The 20,352-nt window shown below is 30.2% G+C and overlaps 1 protein-coding gene across 1 annotated transcript in view; it reads right to left on the reverse strand.

The window, feature by feature from the left end:
* Positions 1 to 6,643: 6,643 nt before the first annotated feature.
* Positions 6,644 to 20,352, reverse strand: part of LOC132919642 (uncharacterized) — a 99,095-nt gene continuing 85,386 nt past the window's right edge. Inside the window, exons 5-8 of the mRNA XM_060981382.1 lie at positions 11,184 to 11,296; positions 9,522 to 9,735; positions 8,178 to 8,382; positions 6,644 to 7,026 (exon numbers count right to left, since the gene is read on the reverse strand). Coding sequence (XP_060837365.1) covers positions 6,887 to 7,026; positions 8,178 to 8,382; positions 9,522 to 9,735; positions 11,184 to 11,296 — 672 coding nt within the window. The 3' untranslated portion in view covers positions 6,644 to 6,886. The remainder of the gene's footprint in view (positions 7,027 to 8,177; positions 8,383 to 9,521; positions 9,736 to 11,183; positions 11,297 to 20,352) is intronic.

Here is a 20,352-nt window from a genome sequence, read left to right on the forward strand (position 1 = left end):
TTGTAATATTTTTACGCTAAAATGATTCGTTGTTTTATTATTTGCAATTATTCAGCATTCTGCAAGAAAATATATGTTATTACTGACGCGGACCCGGGAAAACGGCATTTGAATTCAAATGTCCTATTCCCTCCGCGCCAGCTCTTAACAACCACCAGCCCACGGTAAGGCGACGCCAGCGCCCCGGCCGAGAACGGCATGGGAGCGCTGGAACCGTACCGGAAACCGGTACCGAACGGTCGGTTGTCAGTCTTCAACCTTTCCGCGTATTGTGAACAACACCACGTCCACCACCTTTGTTTTTCTCATACCGCCGCTGTGAAACCGATCTCACTTTGGTCCACGTGTTTTTGTTATACTGTTTACTATTTTTTGTCATTGCCGCACAACCATGCGCGACTTATATTGTTTTTATTTTCACTAATACGAAATAATAAAACTGGTCACGCCACCGGCGTTCGCGTACTCGCACCTACGTGCGCGACTCTTATTTTTTTTTTTTATATTATTTTTTTTCACAAAGACGAAAATAAAGTTAACTTGCGACCAAGCATTGTGCGTGCTGCGTGTTACTTTTTTTTATCCTGCCTGTGCATACCGACATTACCCATCACCACACTACCGACACGCGGCCAGTCGACCCGCCACCGGTGTCCCGTGTCATTACCTAATTTTTTTGTCAACGTATTATTTGTATTTGGATCTTTGACACGCGCTACTTCCAATAAATAATACAAATAAGAGTGTCCAAAAGTTAAGCTTGCAACACTGTATTCCTCAAGTCTTTGTCGTAAATCTAAAGATAATTTTTAGTTAATATATAATAATATAATTAAACATAACAAGACTGCGAATTATAATTGCAAGTAATGGGTTCAATGGAGATTTTAATTATTAACTACAGATAAGGTAGGCACTACATAAGGAGAATATGCGATAGCACGTAGCAAAGGTGGTATAAAACTTTGAAAGTATAATACTCAGTAGTCAGTGGTACAATGTATCATGCAAAAACAAGAATAAGATGTCATTATATTTTGCAATTGTATTAATTTAAATATATAAATATCAACATTATAATATTAGAAACACCTACTGAACACCTACTGAACATCAGAGTGGTTACCTACTTTCTTTTTAAGTGGCAAACTTACATTTTCACACGATTCAGAATAACCGAATCATTTAAGTGTTAAATATCAAGTATATATAAATTAATAATATTAGTAATGTACATTTTATCAATCATAGTTATGTGAATTTACTTTTAAGAAATATTAATCATTATAACTTATCAGTTATCTATAAGGGACATAGTAATTCATAAAGAATGCACATTTAATATACATATTTTTTATATTTATTTTCTTTAAAAAAAAAAAAAATGACAACATCTATTTAAAAACGATTGATTAAAACATTAACTATAATATAATGTTAACTGAATTAAAGACTACTATGTGAACAAAATATTTAAATTAATTGACAAAATTACTTTTTACACAGTAAAAAGTAAAATAAAATGGGGCCTAGTTTTTCTTAACCTTGGTAAACTTCATCGAGTGATGTTATTTTTATAAGTATAGTATAAAAACCTGGTGGATTTTAGAAAACCGTGAGATATTGTGTTTAATATTAAGTTAACCTAATGCATATAAATATAACTTGCATATTTTATGACGAGATTTGTTATGAGTTTATGACCTTAAGGCTATAGGACCCATCAACCCCTATAGTGGAAATTTAAAACAACATGATATTCATTTTTACAACAGTTACCTACAATGAACAAGATGATCTAGTTTGTAGTCTTTCGAGTTTTTTTTCTCACAAAATTCCAATTCCTGAAATAATAAAATCTTCAACATTATTTATAAAAAGGTCGCATGAAGAATTGAGTAAATATCTTAGATCGCCACTACACAAAGGTTAAGAACCACTGTGATAAAGTATATATTTTCACAATTAATGTTAGCAATAAGAACATTTTAACATGACATTAGTCAAAGGCTATTTTGAAAAATAAAAATAATAAATAAATATTAAAATTTAGGATGGGCGGGATAATATAGAATTTGAATGATTGGTGGGTGACGGTAAATCAGCTTTTTCATACTACTAAAATTACATACTTAAATTCCAAATACCGATATGCATTATCTTGTTTAAGTTCAAATGTTCAAAAACCTTACTCGTTGGCAACATACACGTTTTACGTTTATTGGCATATTTTATACACACAATAATTATTATCAATAATTATTATTAAATATTATAAATATTTTCAGCAAAAATTAAATTATCTCATGGTAAATATAAAAAATAAATTACTTTACATAACAGCAATATCAAAAAACATAACATAAAATTCATTTATTAATATAATCTAAGAGAACCGTCTCCGTTCAGAATCGTTTTCGTATACAGTGATAATTAATATCATTGATTTCAAATACATCTAGTATCTATTTTCAATACCAACCCAACAGCAGAGCTGTAATTTAATATTTTGATTAAAAATTAAAAATTAGGATTTATTACTTAATAGTAACTTTGGATTTTACTATATAATGTATAGTTTAATAAAATATTTGTACAAATAACAATTTTGTGTAAAAAAAAAATAGAAGTGTATATTTTTTTAAGCATATTCTGTACTTTTTTAAGCAAAACGTGTATGGATATTTAGTACTTTTTAAGAGTATTAAGGTTCGAGCCCTAGCTTATAACCGATAATTTAACACAACTAAAACTAATATAGCAATATTTATTTATTTTAAAATAAATATTTATTTACAATATGCCATATTGTAAGCAGTTCTACAGTTGACAAACTTTATTTATAGCCATTAACATATTATCATAGTAATTCGTAAATCTTGGCTTATAACTGATAAGTTATTCATTAGGTTTAAATAAATTATTTCTTATCATCTATAACCGAACACATCTAAAAGAAAAATAAATATTTTTCAATATTTCGAATTCAGAACAGTAGACTGTAGAAGACGGTGTCTAGATCATTGACTTTATGTATCATTATTGCATATACAGAGCGCCGTGTTTCACAAATACAATTTTCTGTAACTTCTAATAATATTCTATATTTATTTTGTAGAAATATTTCATTTGTGTGCCCCTTGAATGTATAATTATATCGTGTAAGAATTCTAGACTAATCCACTAAGTCCGAGCAAAGGTTTTAAGTATTGTCTTGAACAATAAATCACAAAGAACTCCAAAAATCAAAACAATATTTTTTTCAGAAAGTTCAATGACAAGAACGTTTGCTGTCTACAATTTTTAAGACTGCGATATTGCTCAATCGTAAGTGATAGACTTGCAACTATATAACGATCCATCGTATTGTGTAGTAATGGCTCTAGACATGAAAAAAAAATGTCTGAATTTCATGCCGCGGATATCAGTGACCATGTTACAATAAATATAATAATATATTAAATAGATATACATTATACATATATTATATCTTATATTTTTTATTATTTAACTAGAAAAAAAAATTAAAAATCAAAAACATTTTTTATACAAATAACTGCGAGTGTACAACAGTCTAGATCTAGAATAAACTGTAGTGTGTATTAACAATTTTTTTTCTCGACCATTATTTAATATTCTTAATAATTTATCACTTTATGAAATTCGAAAATCCATGGTGCTATGCGACGCAATACTAAATACGGCACTGACGCGTACACCCTTATACGATACACAGCGGACTCCGCGTACTTGGCATACAATTACCTATACTGCGGAACTCCTTAAAAACCGGTCCGTTTACAAAAACAACATTTATCGAACTTTTTAACCGACAACTTTGCTATATTATTCATTTCACACACATAGGCGGGCGAGACGTCTTCCTCTCGGCGTCCGGCGGGCGGATCCTGTGTATAAAACTCATGAACTGTAAATGCCGCCAATATTTTTATCTAAACACCAACACCGAAGTGTTTATTATTAATTATTATATACCCAATTCGTATTTCGCATGACGGATATCGCCGTGACACACGACCAATAAATACGTTTTGATTTACCGCGATGTTTTCGAAACCATTTTTAGTCGTCGTTATCGATAAATGCGACCGAAAATATAGTTATTGCAATGTCGGCCGATTATCAATGTGCGGACGTCGCGGTATGACGTAAATGAGACCATAACGGAAAAACGTAGGTATTACGCAACGATAAAAAAATTAACTTGTCGAGCAGTTTGATTGTGTTTGATCACGCGTGTATCGATAATGCAACACGATAAAACATTCATAGAAAATAAAAAACTCAACAACCAATAATTGTGCCGCGATAACAAAACATTAATAAAAAAAATAATGTTTGATTTCCTATAGTCGGGTCAGCGGTTCGCTTATCACCGTCATCGTGATGGATCCCGCTGGTTCAGGACGAAACGGTGAGCGGGTCCGGATTCAGACACACGGACTCGATGATATTCATCGATATACTGATTTTTTTTTTAAACATTATTTCCAACTAGAGATAGTCGCTTGGCGGTACCGTCTGTATTATACAAATTTCGGTTATGTCGTGTTGTCGTGCCATTGATGGGCAGCACCGATAAGGAGACCACATTATGGGTAAAAAAAAAAAAAAATGTATAAACTTTATTTATAATAATAAAACCGTCGTTATAATATCTTAAGTCACGAATGGAAACGTGTTTAAATTGTCCATTAATTACGAATAGTTTAACATCATATTATTATGTTCATTATAAGCAGTAGTCAAAATGATTTTGTACAGTTATTAAATAGCTAAAATACAGTTTTGTTTAATACATTTAATGTATGTTGGATTCTATGTTTGTTTTGAATACCTACTAAGCTAAACAGAGATTCGAGGCACGAGTACATGATCGAATTCGGGATTACACGTGTAGTCAGTTTTGTGTATGGACGCGCTTTATATGAGAGCGTTTGGTACAGACATAATATTATATTTTATTGGTTTTTCAAAAATTGTAAAATTATATAATCTCATGTTCAAAAAAATAAAATAGTCAATGAATGAAAAAATAAAAAATAAAAACTATAATTGCTTTTATCTGGCCATTGAGTGAAAAAAAAAATTAAGTGGCGGTATATTTCGGTCGATGAATGAAATTATGTTCGAATTTTAACTTTTGACTATGATAAGTTTTTTCTCAGTGCTTACATCATAATCGTACGCATTAAAAACGACCAATAAATAAAACGAACAAAGAATGAAATCAAAGAAAAAGAATCTACGTAATTTTAAACCTCCCATTATTATATCATTTAAGGGAAATAAAAATACTTTAGAGGAGGCTCAAATATTTTAATATTTTATAAATCCATCCCGGTGTCTCAAAAGCCGAGAAAAAGAGCAAAATCGTGCAATAGAGCATCATCAAAATTGATCACTAAATCGGCATTTTTATAGTTAACGAATTTTGGAGAATACTTGCATATTCTACTATATTCAGAATGCAAACATAGTATACATTTTAATTATTCAAATAAACTATCATTATGATATTAATCAACTTAGATCGATTGTCATAATATATTAATTAAAATAATGTAAATATCCAAAAATATCATTGTCACTTTGAACTGTGGTCCTATTAAGACTTAAATAACCTACTTAGATTGAACATGGTCGGTGATTTGGGTGTATATTGTATTGTAACATTAATATTTGGAATATAAAGCATGAATGATTTACGGTAGGTATACCATAACTCAGTTTTGAGACGTTACAGGAAATCAATAAAAACCAATTTCTCTACAGTTAGTAGTGCTTTTTACAATATGTCATGAACTAAAAATATTGTTCTAAATGTAAGATAACAGGTGGGTATACAATACAATAGTGTTAAATAAATTGTAAATAATCAGTGATAAATGAGAAACGACACATGCAGAATGTTACACCAATTACAGTATCAATTAGTAATAAAAAAAAAAAAAAAATGATGATTTTGTACATTGGCATGTGTCTTATACCTTTAAAAATACAATACAAAATTAACTATAGTGTAATGGTTCAACATACATATTATTTTGAGAAATTGGTAAGATCAATTTAACATTAACCTTGTCAATTTAAATACCATTTTGAGTAATATTAGTATAAAATGTCTAATAAAAACTAAATATACTATTATAAACTATAGTTGTGCACAATAATTAAGAAGATATTTACATTTTTCAATTATTTTAACAAACACAGTTATGATGTTTAGCAATCAATTCTAAATCATGATGTATTTTCTATCTTTAAATGAATAATTTTTAAATGATAAAAATTAAAAGCTTTTGTGAATGAAATTTAGTGTGAATTTTTATCGATATGGCTATTGTAATACTATAGTCTAAATCAGTTTGCGTCGTTATTAAATACCCAATGAAATGTATACATGTTGTACTCAATTATTAGGAAATGGAACAATATGAGAACGGTTTGTCGCTTACAATATTATTTTACATTCCCAGATTTTATACATACTTAAATAAGATTTCGGAACATTAAAACAATTAATAATGTCTACAATCTCTGATATTAATAATTTATCTATTAGTAAAATAATGATAACAGTTATAACGACATTAAATACTAGGTAAAATATTACAAAACATTACAAAACAGCTTGTTTATTTAACTAAAATCTATAATCAGTCTTGATCTTATACATTAACATAATAAGACAAATATTTCAACATCAACCCTGTGCTTACATAGTCTAGAGCTTTATCGAACCCAAGTCATACACTTTTTCAGTCATTTTAATTATTTCACAGTATTAAAAATTTATACATTAAAATATTGTTTATAACATCATAACATTATAACTAACGGGTAACAATTTAATTTAATTAACCTATGTTTTACTATGAGCGTACAATTTTTTCTCTTTGTCGCTGTCGTTGTGTAAATTTGTGTCCTGAAGTTTTCGTTTACGTTTCATCATCACTTTAACATGTTTCTTTGAACCCATATGGATATTGTACTGTATGTCATCTACAACAAAATAAAACAAATTAATCATAAAGAAAACAAAAATATTACAATCATTTTCAAGTATACCATAGGTTAATAATTAATAATTATTTTTTTCAACATCTAAATTAGGTTATATATTATGGGTTAATGCTACATTCATAATACAATTTATTGAAAGAGACGATTACAACATTTCTACATGATATCAAGTGTAACTAATATTTTATTATTACATAATATTTGAGCAGAATCTGCAATGTAAACTAGTGAACTTTAAAAAACAAACAAAAAAATGTTTAAAATCAAACTAGCAACACCCCCACCCACCCACCCTTTGTTCAACTCACAATCGAATACAATTTCTTACTGCTTACTAAACACGCATTTTCTTTATACATATATAAACTATTTGATTATACAATTTTTACAGTATAAATAGGTACGACTTTACAAGCAATAGGTATTTACGATAAGACGGTTTTACTAATTTCAACTAGAGTTTGACAAACTCGTTTAATTTATTCATACACCTATCCATACATATTAAACTATATAATTTAGTTTATTTATAGTCGAGATCATGTTCTAAAATTATAAATATCGCATTTAATACTTCTACGTTATATAGGTTATAGTTCTATACACAACATGTTGTATCGACTTATTTTATCTGTCTATTACACTCCTCTGTTCGCCACTTTCTGTTTAAACTCTTAAACTTATCAAACTATACTCAAATACTCAGGTACAATTAATAATTCATAATTTAAAACGATTCTAAGGTTGAAAAAAAAATAAAAACAAATATATTTATTTTTAGTTTAAGTTAACTGCAAACACTATAATAACGGCCCGTTAATACAGAGTTACGGCGTAATAGCTATCCAAAATCATACTTATTGATTGGAAAAAAGTTATCGATAAGTACTAACGTTTGTAGGTGATACACCCCATATAAACGCGGAGAATAATTATTTCATGTATAATAAGCGCATCGTTATAACTATTAATCACACCGTTATCGACAAAACATGAAATATTTTTCAGATTGGCTTTGGCTTTGGCGCGCGCGCTCTCTCTCTCTCTCTCTCTCTCTCTCTCTCTCTTTCTTTCTCTCTCTGCTGTCGTAGACACACACATGACTAACGCACGTGACGTCCAACACTCACTGGAAAACGGTCTGGAACAGTCTTCGCAATAATAGTCGCCGTACACGGGCAAAACGATTTTCTGGTCACTGATGTCAATCGGCTCCAGCGTGTGTTGACCGCGAGGTTTCCTGCCCAACACAACCTGCGCCAAGTCCACCGCCTGGTCGCTTAGTCGCTGCCACTCCTTGAGGTCGGTGCAGTCTAGTCGGTACACCGAGACGGCCTGTAGTGTGCAAAGAAAAAGGTTATCATTAATATTGTGGTAATACAAAGTTAAATGATCGCTATTACTGCGCATATTTTCCTCTGATAAATCGAAATCAGCAGAATAATGTATTTGTAATTATGATGTTATTTTAAGTTAGGTATAGCGTTAATTCCAAATTTAAGGAAAATGTTATGCTCAGTGTTATTTACAGCTAACTTTCCTATTTATTTAGTAGTGGTCGATATATAATAGATATATCACATTCACATTTACATATATAATACACATCAATAAATTTTGGGTCAGGCGTGGGGGCGAGACTAAACGTCTATAATTAAATACAACACATAATTAGCAAGTTCAAGTACAAATGTATACTAATTAACATATATTATACAGCTATAAATAATACATCAACTAGTAATAATTTCGAAAGTTATGAAAACTTTGAATTCCAAAAAAAACTTCAAATACCACTATAAGGGCGAACCAAACAATGTAATCATTAAGAAATGTTTGGCAATTTATTGAATCTGTCAAAGTCGTGGATAAACTTCTATATTCAAAACGATGGGCAATAAGATTTAATTAATTAATAGCTGAAACGTTAATTATTAATAACTAATAAGTTACGATCAAATGTTTTTCAAATTATATCACTTTATAACCGTCTTTATATATTTTTTTTATCACACATTTTTTTTATAATCTCATTAGGTATAATATATTTTTTTTGCGTAATTTACATACAAGTAAATAATAACACTTTTAAAATGTATTAACTTATACAACTCGAAATTTTGACTTAATTTTGATAAATTCAAGTTATTTTAAGTTTTCTTGAATAATTGGACGAAGCAATTTTTTTATCTTTATTCAACTTCGAGTTATTGTGACTTGATTGTATTTAAAAATATTTAGTTACTTTTACGTTTTGATCTTTTACGAGATAATAAATATATTTATTAATACGCATTACGTAATAATATAACTGAAAAAAATTAACTAGGTAATGTTGTAGGTAATGGGTGTAACATAATATTATTAATATTAGAAAATATACAAGTTCATGTCTTCGTCACTGAACACCTATAAGTCCTATATAGGAGTGGCTTTTATGAGGAGCGCTGTTATAAAGACATTTAGATCGTCACCTGTTTGTCATTGGGCTTGAGGAAACGGTTGTTGATCCACCGTATCTGCCGTCTGGCGTACTTTTTAGTCATGTACTTCATAGCGACGAGCGCATCCTCCAAACATTTACGGCCAACCTCGGTATCACGGTTGTCGACCGGTAGCTCCAGGTACTGCTGGAACTGTTTCAGACCGATGCACTGCAACACGCCCTTTGTAAAATCCAAATTGAAGCTAAAATGCATTACACACAAAAACCAATTAATAACCTCAAGTTTATACAAAATATTATATTATATCATGGATTTAAAAAAAAAGAATAATACAATAGTAAAATAATTTGATAATCAATAAAAAAAGAAAAAGACTTGCCCGATCGTGTTAACACTCATTAGGTACACGTTGATAATGCGTCGAGAACATATTTTACAATGAAAAAATTCGCTCGAACCGGTTATGCGCCACGAGCGGAATACGAATGTATAAAACAATATAATACGTATATATGGGTGTATATAGATATATGCTATGAACACAGCAAAGCTCTCTCTATATATACAATATAATAACGTCGTGAGTCGTACGGCGTGCGGTATTATGTGTAGTGTATACCCTATAAATCGCATTTATTTAATGTGTATAAACGCTTTGTATAATGTATGCCCTCAAACGGTTTTGATACGCATACCTCGACAAATACTGCAGCAAAGGGTATTTATACCGCAATGTAAGTATATAATAATATAATAATATATGTATATATATATATATATATATATATCGTTGTTTTTTCGTCTACGATTACATTTCGGACTTCCTCAGATATGCAAACCGGCCTAATGTAACCTCACAGATGTACCTACACTTATAAAACTCACATAGTTATAACTAAGTACACCAGCCCCCCCCCCCCAGTGCTCATCCATACATTGACGGTAGTCACGTTGTACTGTACATATAATATAATAATGGCCATAAACTGAACGTTTAATAATAATTATAATTTATACAATCGATCCTATAGAAATATGTGTGTCCGGAAGTAATAAATCGTTTGTCGAACGCGTTCAGTTTGTTTCGAATATTATAGTCCCAACGACTCGTTTCGTTATAATATATTAGTAGATATAGTTATACAAAGTATAATGACAAGATGCGGCATACTATAAAACACTATCAGCAGAACGTACTAAAATATTTCATAATATAAATCGATTCATGTCGAAAAACGAATAGTTGTTGAGTTATTTAACTTTGTGTACTGAGGATAACAATAAGTCCACAATGTTTAAATCATATTGAGGATGTGGTGATATGCAAATTATAGTAATTGATATTAATGTGTTGACAATTTATATAATTTATAATCAAAGTATGAAAATAGAAATTTGATAACATTTTACATTTATATTTGTATGAAACATTTTTTATGAACTATCGTCCAAAGTATATAGAATATAAATACATAATAATATATTATAAAATTTACACGAGTAGATAATAATTTTATCCAACGGTATACGATTTCGATCTCGTTCAATGAAAATCACACGAAAAAAGTTCATACGAATGATTGGAAGTTCGGAATATTCGTCTTTACTGTATACCGTATACTATACGATAATGGTGTATGATATATATGGTACCAATAGGTTTAATATAAACGTAACGAGACGACTTACTTGTCTGTTCCGGTAATTTTGGAAAGTTCGTTTTTGAACTGACAAAGCTCGTCGATCAATCCCCGTTCCACCATCTCGTCCGTACGTTTTTCGAGCCGCCTGTTTAAAACGTCCTGGAAAAAAAAAATACAATAAAACATAAAAACGACGAATAAGAATGATACATAGGTACATAAAACACGTTTCCGATCAAAATATCTTATAGGAAGAAAAAATACGACATTTCGAAAATAATATAGCAGGTAAGTAGACACACGAGATTTGTCCGTCTTTTCGCACAATTATTACTATCGCCAACCGGCGAAGAGTCATTGAACCAGTTATTATATTTTCTTTACACACACACATCACCACCGTAAATGATTAACTGCCCCGGCAACTATAAAGCCCGGCGTGTTTGAATTATTCATTTAGAGCACATACTTTCACGGTTAATCCGCTAGCCGTCTGTTTATTATAAATATGTATCGTGGCGTTTATATATAGGTACATATATATATTTCAGAAAAACGGACGGCGTGCTTTCACCACAATTACACTCTATATTATGTTATATACGTGAGTATAAAGTAGAGTCTCGGTAATCCTACATATATAGGACCGGAAAGCTGTATTATATAGTATTGTCGGGTCGTCGAATTTGTCGGATATTATCGAAATTAATATATATATATTATCAAGGATAATCCTTATCATTTTTTATAATCTATCAACGTCAAACTGTTGTGCAAAATGTGCGTTACAATGCGAAATTCGACTATAACAATAATATACATATATAGGAAAACATCCACCCGTTGTATTGATAAACGAAACGATAGATAACCAATTATTTTTTTTAACTTATTTATCCCCCCAAACTTTATCTATAATCTATATACTTTATTATAGCTTTAAATAAAGCTTAAAAATTTCCTAAATGTGATTTTTTCTTTTCTACAAAACCTATACGTAAACCAAACGTCTGCAGGCATTGGACAAATATCGACGTATTAGTATATTCATCTATAGCCTCAATGTTTGCATATTAAATTCCAACACCCGACTAAAATTTTTAACATGTATTGGAGTTATTTTTAATTTTTTAGCTTATTGTTTTGGTTGAGTGTTAGTAGAAATACTTTACAATATAGCCTGATGCATGTAGCACATAAATATATTTTTTTAAATGTATTCCATTAATACATTTATTAAACCAATCTTTGTTGTAGAATTAACGTAAACATTTCTCAATTTTAATTACGGTTGTCGACCCAGTCGGCCATTAGACTATACATACAATATACATGACAATTAACGTTGTAACCGACCGAAACAGACTTCAAAGTGGCACAGCTCGTTTTGTAATGTATATACTTACCACATTAAGTTACGCACATTTAAACTTTCAAATTATCAATATTAACGTTTGCGGAAGGTATATTTTTCAAGTCCTAAACTGCAAGTGCTATAGACCATCCCAAGCTCGTCATATTATTACCACGACGACGACGTAAGGGTGATTGCACACGAATACACGATATTAAAAACCAAGATTAGCTATAAACCAAATGTCTTTCGCCAAAACAAATACTACAAACAACTCGAATGGGGAGAGGGATATAACACTTACAGTTTTTGCGCTGTACATAGTGCGGAAACGGTAATCCCTTAAAAAAATTGTTTTTTGATAAAACAAATTAAGTATATTTACCCTCTTTTGAGTCCGCAACTTTTCTCCTAATGAGATTGTGGTTTCAGATGGACCATGAGGAAACCAATAAAGTATATACAACAAATAGCCGACAACAATATTATGGTATACGTATATTATGTAACGATGTATCGTCGGCAGAAAACATCTGCCTCAGTTGGTCACTCCTCACTTGGACGATTCATAGGTACTAGGTACTTAATATTATCATTACTTTAAAAGCTATACGGTCGACATGGGAAATAAGAAATAAGGAAAACATTTAAAGATGAATCGTACACGCTGTTATGAGGACGCTACGCGGAACCAACCGCCAAAAATTGCACAATAATAATAATGTAAAACTGCTTTAAAGAACAAACGTCATTGGAAAATGAATGAATTCCTAAATTCACCAAATTGAAAAAACAATTTAAAAACGAACGGAGAAGTGAATACGTGTGTAGAGCCAGCGTGTTGTCATAGCTGTGTAAGGCCGCAGGATATAAATGGTGTCCCGTTTACATTTCGTGCCGAAGAAAAAGAACTGACAAAACCGCAAGACATATTATATACCGTCGTCCTACGCATTTTTATATGGTTTCGAGTATGCGTGAACCTCTATATACGGGCTTTTTGGTTAGAAACGTTCGTCCACGTCGGCGCCGTAGCTTTAAAAAAAAAAAATGCAGGAAAATAAAAACCTACTTGTCGCACGGTCCGGTCACGAAACAACCACGACAGAAATCGTGACCCAGGCCTACACTCCTAATATCACCACGACCACGGTGCAGTACTAAGGTGAAACATCGCGTGATTTTATTAAAACTTTAACCCTGCAGAACCAACTTAGCGATGCGACGAATTTGCATTACACAACTCAATATTCCGATAAAACTGAAATACTTTGGTCAACTCTATAGGTTTTTTCGATTTTGACCGCAAATCCCGTACATTGCGTCACATGTTTTGTATTATTATTATTATTATTATTATTATTTGTATACACACAGAGAACATATTATACTATTATTATAATATCCTTAATTAATAATTATAATTGCAACGTCACGAAAACCGTTCCAAAATGACATCGTCATACAGTTGAAACGGATGACGGTTAGAGAATTCGTACATACTCGTACATGTGATATTACAATATTATTACGCAGTGCATTACGGGAAAAGTATAAGAAAAAAAAAATCATTGTAGTACGGAGACCTATTCAAAATGTCTAAATGGATATTATTAAAATCAAAGTGTTACAAAAATTAGAAAAACGAGTATTATTTTATTACTTAAAGTTAATAATAATTTAGATGTCAAATAAAGTAAAATTAATAACAATTTAAATGTAAATAGTTTCTTTACAATTGATTATTATTACTTAAAAGTTTATGAAATAGAACATATTAAAAAATAATAATAATGAACAGAGATCGTTTTGTTACACGAGTAATATATCTAATTAAACGATCATTATTATAAAATATTATAAAAAAAATAATAATGTTTTAATTATTATAAAATAAATGAATTATTCATTATTATATATGATTTTTAATTTTAAGTATTATATTAATGAGTAAAAATTTACGCAATTTAATAATTTAACAAAAATAATTGTATTATTAGTTATTATTCAAGTTGTATTCTTAGATGAATATTGCTATCTCTTTTAATTAAGCAGAAAACAAATTTCCTGTTTTAAAATGATCGTATTTCCTACATTAACTATTAACTTTATACAAATTATCCGTGGAAATAATAGTACTCTCGGAAAAAATATTTAAAAATACGACAATATCAAGCATTTTATTAATCAACAGGATTATATTGCACGATCCCGATCAAAAGTCATCGAGTATTACACATCAACGAGTTCTATTTTAGACGTCTTAGGGTTCATTCCAAATAGTTGTTAATATATTAGTTAATAACGTTCAAAACAGAATAATATTTAAAAAATTAAAAACCAATCAATAAATAACGTTTACCAGTTTATAAGTTAATCAACTAGTTGATTCTCTGTTTGAACAAATAATAATATTGTTATAATAGGCATATGAATAAATAATATTATGTTAAATACGTCAAAAGAGTTATAGCGCACCTGTCTTTCTATCTACATCAACAAAGGAATTAATAAATTGAATCAGTACGATTTATAAATACAATTATCTACTATTAACATTTAAAACTATAATACATTATACTAGCACTTTATCAATAGGAGTATTAAGAATACATCATCTTTTACTAAAATATCCAATTTAAAAAAAGTTAAAAAATAATTTACTTTTATTTTCAAAAAATGTCAATAATTTCAAGTAAAACTATTCCAGAAATTATGCTTAAAAATGTATATATCATAATACTATTTTCCACGACTTCTGTAAAAAATTGATTACCGTAGATAAGTAGATAGACCAATCTAAGTGAACATGTTTTTAAATTATATATAAATATTTCATAGTTTTACAATAATAGGTAATATTAGTATATTAGTATACAGAAACAGGAGATGATCTCCAGTAAATTCTTTTGAAATAGTATACAAAAACATTTATACTTTAAAATTGAAAATATTATTTAAATGTTGTGTCAAAAACTGTTAAAATATCGAATACATTTCTTATTGGTACCTATTTATATGCAATAAAATGCTTGGTTCACAGTATTCGATCAAATAAATTATTATATGGGTAAATTATTTGTGTTAGGAAAAGGTTTGCGTACAACTCGCACTGACTTTCAGTTTAGGACAATTTTTTTTTTTTACGAACTTTGTATCGAATCATTGTCGAATTGACTCCCTTGTTGCATGTTATTATAACTTTTACTTTTGCCTTGAGTTTCAATCATCCAGATTACTAGTAGATTGTTTTGTATAAGATTAAGAATTTGTTTTTTTACACAACAAACACAAATAACAAGGCGCTCACAATCGACTTTTTGACCTAAAACGATAGATGTATACAGTAAACACGTCAACAACTAATCATTCAATCTATGTAATATAATAATGATTTCCGATCGAATTAAATTATAGCAGTGCACTGAAAGTGAGGTCAGATATTTGATTACGATAAGAAAATTTCAACAATTGTTTTCCGTAAATCAGTACATATTTATGTTTAAAACTCGCTCTCAAAAATCGACCTCGTAGAAAACGGAAATTATTATTAGCAAAAATTGTTTACAATTTTTCTGCTCTGAGGACTTAAAGAGACATTCCAAAAGATGTTTTTATAATTCAATAGTCCAAGGCAATGATACACAGTTTATCGTACGATAGATTATAGCGTATAAATAAAAATAAAAAACACGAGATAAAAAATCATCTTCCGTTTCTCAATTGTCTATAAATAATATATATATACTACAGTAAATTATATTACTAGACAATTTCGAAATATAAGATATTAAATATATGAAACGATTTATTTTCAACTTTTAAAAACACCATTATACGTTCCCAGACGTCGAAATATGTGCTGCCGAAGAAATAATAATATAATTAATCTTAATTCTTAAAATATGATTATAAACAGAATCGTGCGAAAATCTTCTCGCATATAATATACATATATTATACATGGTATACGCGTGCATACAGAATATTTTAATGAGTTGTACGCATGCTGAAATTTCATCACTTCAACAATTCCATAGAATTTTATTGCTTTTCCGCACGCTCAATATTATTATTATTATTATTTATTTATTAAATTGAACACCCCAAAGGGATTTAAGTACAGACAAAATCTAAAAGTTATATATACTTAAGACTACTGCTACATACACAAAAAAAAATTATTATCTAAGAAATATTTTTTAAAATACTTTTTAATTTGGCTAGTGAGTCAAAACAAAAATTAAAATTTGATAAATTATTGCAATGATATACAAGACAATTTTCCGGACTATTAGAAATTAAATTACTTGAGCAATAATAAAAAAAAAAGTATTGTTTCTTGAATTAACATCTGTTATTTTGAAATTATGTGTATTTTTTTTGAACTTGGGACATATTAATAGACTATTACAATAAAAAATATAAATGCTAAATTATTAAATTATCGCTTAAAAGTTAATGATTTTAATCGAATTTCTCAAGCTATAACTTCCAAGCCCACATCAGTCTTATCTAACTTAAAAGTGATGGTAAAATGAAGCTGATTTTTTATCAACTTTATCTACTAAATTATTTTGTTTAGGATTCAAAACAACAAATTAATATTCTAAAATTGACCTAACAAAAGAGCAATACAACACTTTTAAACCATAGATCAGAAAAATTACGATTTATAAACCCAATAATACGTATGGCCTAACAATAGTTAAAATATTTTGTATCAATATGATCGTTGAATGTTAAGTCAGAAGACAATAACACACTTACACCTAAATTATGAAGAATAATTGTATAGGTACTACTGTAAAGCAAAGCCATTAATTTTATAAGGAAAAATAATTTTATATTTTTGACGACTATTTATTATTATAATATATTTATGATATATACATACACGACGTTAAGATGAAAACAATAGAATTCATATTAGAATTGAATTATAATAAGCTATTTTAAAACGCAATCCAATCAGACATCTAAAACACATATAATACAACAAAGAACTCCTTATTAGCTTGTTACATATAAGACACAAATTTAAATAACTTAATTATGTAAAGGTGACTACTAGAAACTTTTTACAAGGATTATCACAGTATTCTTATCATTATCCTAAAATGTAATTAAATTAAAAAAGTAACAATAATAAACTAAGCGGTTTGTCAACAAAATTCAATAAACGTTTTTTCTAAAACAAAAAAAAATTATTTTTGAAATAAATAACAAATCGCTCCAATGACAACACAATAAAAATAAAACGACAATAATACTTGCATAGAATGTAGCTCGGGGATCGTACACCTAAGGCCCGCATCCATACTCTGGCTATATGGTGTGACATAAATATGAAGTAATAACAATAATCGTGTGCGACATTTGTAAATAAAAAATAAAACATATTATTTGTGACGATCAATCGACATATTATGTGCAAATTTTCACACGAAATAGTAGTCTATTACTTAAACATTGATATATCCACCAAATAGTTTTCATTGAAAAACGATTGGTATTTGAAAAAAAAAGAAATGTGTGTCTCCTCAAGTATAGTGCAACATTTCTCAATAATTTTATGACATGACCTTCGAGTATATTTGAAAATTCCTAAAACCAGATTTTGAAAAACTGCAAATTATTTAAGGAAAAATAAAGAATCGAATATGCTTGGCGATAACCATATAACGGATTGCTGCACACACTACGGCGACGTCGCGGTCGTGTCGACAGAGCAGCCGAAACATACGCGTTTATGTGTGCGGCACATAAAACGCCCGATTATACTGTTATTACTCCTCGAGACTTTGGGGAGGAGCAGGATATACAGTGCCAAGTAATATAAATATACATTATTTTGTTTTTAAAGTTCTTCGAAAAACCCGTTTGTCCCTTCTCGCGCGTGTAACAATAACGCGTAATATATATACCACGGTAGGTGCGCACGGTATACAAGAGCGGGATTCTGGCGTCTGATCATAAAACGTACGGTTCGCAGGGGCTCGACTATTCGGCGTGAGGGATTTCGAGTTTCGCGGAACTGTGGCCGGCGACAAACGCGAAGAACCACATCGTTTAACGCGAAGTTGGTCGAGCCGAGTGCGATACAGTCGTCCGATTATTGTAATAAAACGTACCTCGGCGACAATGTTCTGTCGCGGCGGTGGTGAAAGTATGCGTGGCGGCGGCGGCGGCGGCGTTCTCCGCTCGATATGGACAGACGGGGCCCGCCGATGAGTCACTCGCACGCACGCACGCACGCACACACAAACAGTCGGACGGCCGACGCCCACGACGCCGACGTCTATAATAATCATAATATAATACCGGGAAAAAGGCAGCACAGACACGATATCAGCGAGCGTCGACCGTTAACTCGGTTTAGGGTATAAACCGAGAAAGAATTTATTGCAGTCTTTTCAGGCGGCGGGCGGTAGTGGTGGTGGTGGTCGTCGTCGTCGTCGTTCGCCGTTTACGAGGAACAACTATAGGTACACAACGCGAGAAATAATATTTTATGCGTATATATTATGTGTGTGTGTGTGCTGCTCGCAGCGACTAGTCGTCGTCGTCGTCACCTCTTCGGTCGTCCCCAAAGATGGTCGCGCGAAAGTCATCAAACGTATATTATATAAACGACGAGGGAGGCGGATGAGGTTTCACGCCATATTTATATCATTAATTTTATACAGACGTCGTAACCGTATTTATTATAATTTAATATATTGGGTAGGTCACAATCAAATTTATATTATATTTATGCGAACAAACTGTACAGAAACGTATGTTAATCGCAAGTCCTATTAAATATTATGACCAATTGTTTCAGTCAGTATAGTTAAAACTTATACCTAATAAAACAATTCAACGGTAAAAAAAAAGTGTATTTTGTAAGCTATTTAGATTGTTTACAGTTATATGCTCTAATACGTCCGACCCCCGATAACGCGATATAATTGTGTAATTTATAACATAATACATGTCTAAATTGATAAATTAAAAATATTGATAACCTAACAATAATAGTTATCAATAATATAAAACAAATTTTCAAACAAACATTTGAACACTACAACAAGATGGGAAACATACACGTAGTTCAATAAAATTGAAAATACGAGTATCCTTTGAAAATTGAGAAAACTAGAAAAAAACTTAGACAATGATGATTGTGGTGAAACGTATAGTAAGCAATTTCACTTGTTCTGTTGTGAACGCAGTTATTTTGCAAATTCGATAATTATTGCAGTAACTTGGAAGTGACAAACCAAACTAAAATATTTGCATGATCTTTCTTAATTTTTATGGAACCAAATATGTGGAATTCTGCAAATTATTTCAGTAAAAAATCCTTCATCTAATTACAAATGCCCAATAATATTTTGCGTATAATTAATTTTGAAACCACTTTTTCAAACGGTAAAATACACAGTAAACCGTCTGTATCTTCACTATTGCAACTTTTATCCTCACTGCTAAATAACTAAAAGCCACTTATCAGTTTAACTATGACTATTAGTCCTGCTTCTTATTGTATCAAAAGAAAATATTACTACGACTTGTTACTAAAATTTTACCAATAAAAATGTCACTCATTAACTTGTATTCTAAAGACTATAATGTATAATCATAACTTAGAAGTGAAAATTTTACATGCAAAGAACATAACCTATAGTTGAGCTTATGTAAAAAAGATTTGATGCAAAGGTCACCGACGGTTAAGTTATTCCTTGAAATTTAGGTATTATATTTTCAAAATATTAATAACAAAAACAAAATGTTTTACCACGGACAATTTTTTTAAAGTAAATATTATTTAAATGCTAATACCAATGAGAAATACGTAAGTACATTTTAAATTTTA

The sequence above is a fragment of the Rhopalosiphum padi genome, chromosome 2 (genome assembly GCF_020882245.1).
Source record: "Rhopalosiphum padi isolate XX-2018 chromosome 2, ASM2088224v1, whole genome shotgun sequence".
NCBI classification, from domain to species: Eukaryota; Metazoa; Arthropoda; class Insecta; order Hemiptera; family Aphididae; genus Rhopalosiphum; species Rhopalosiphum padi.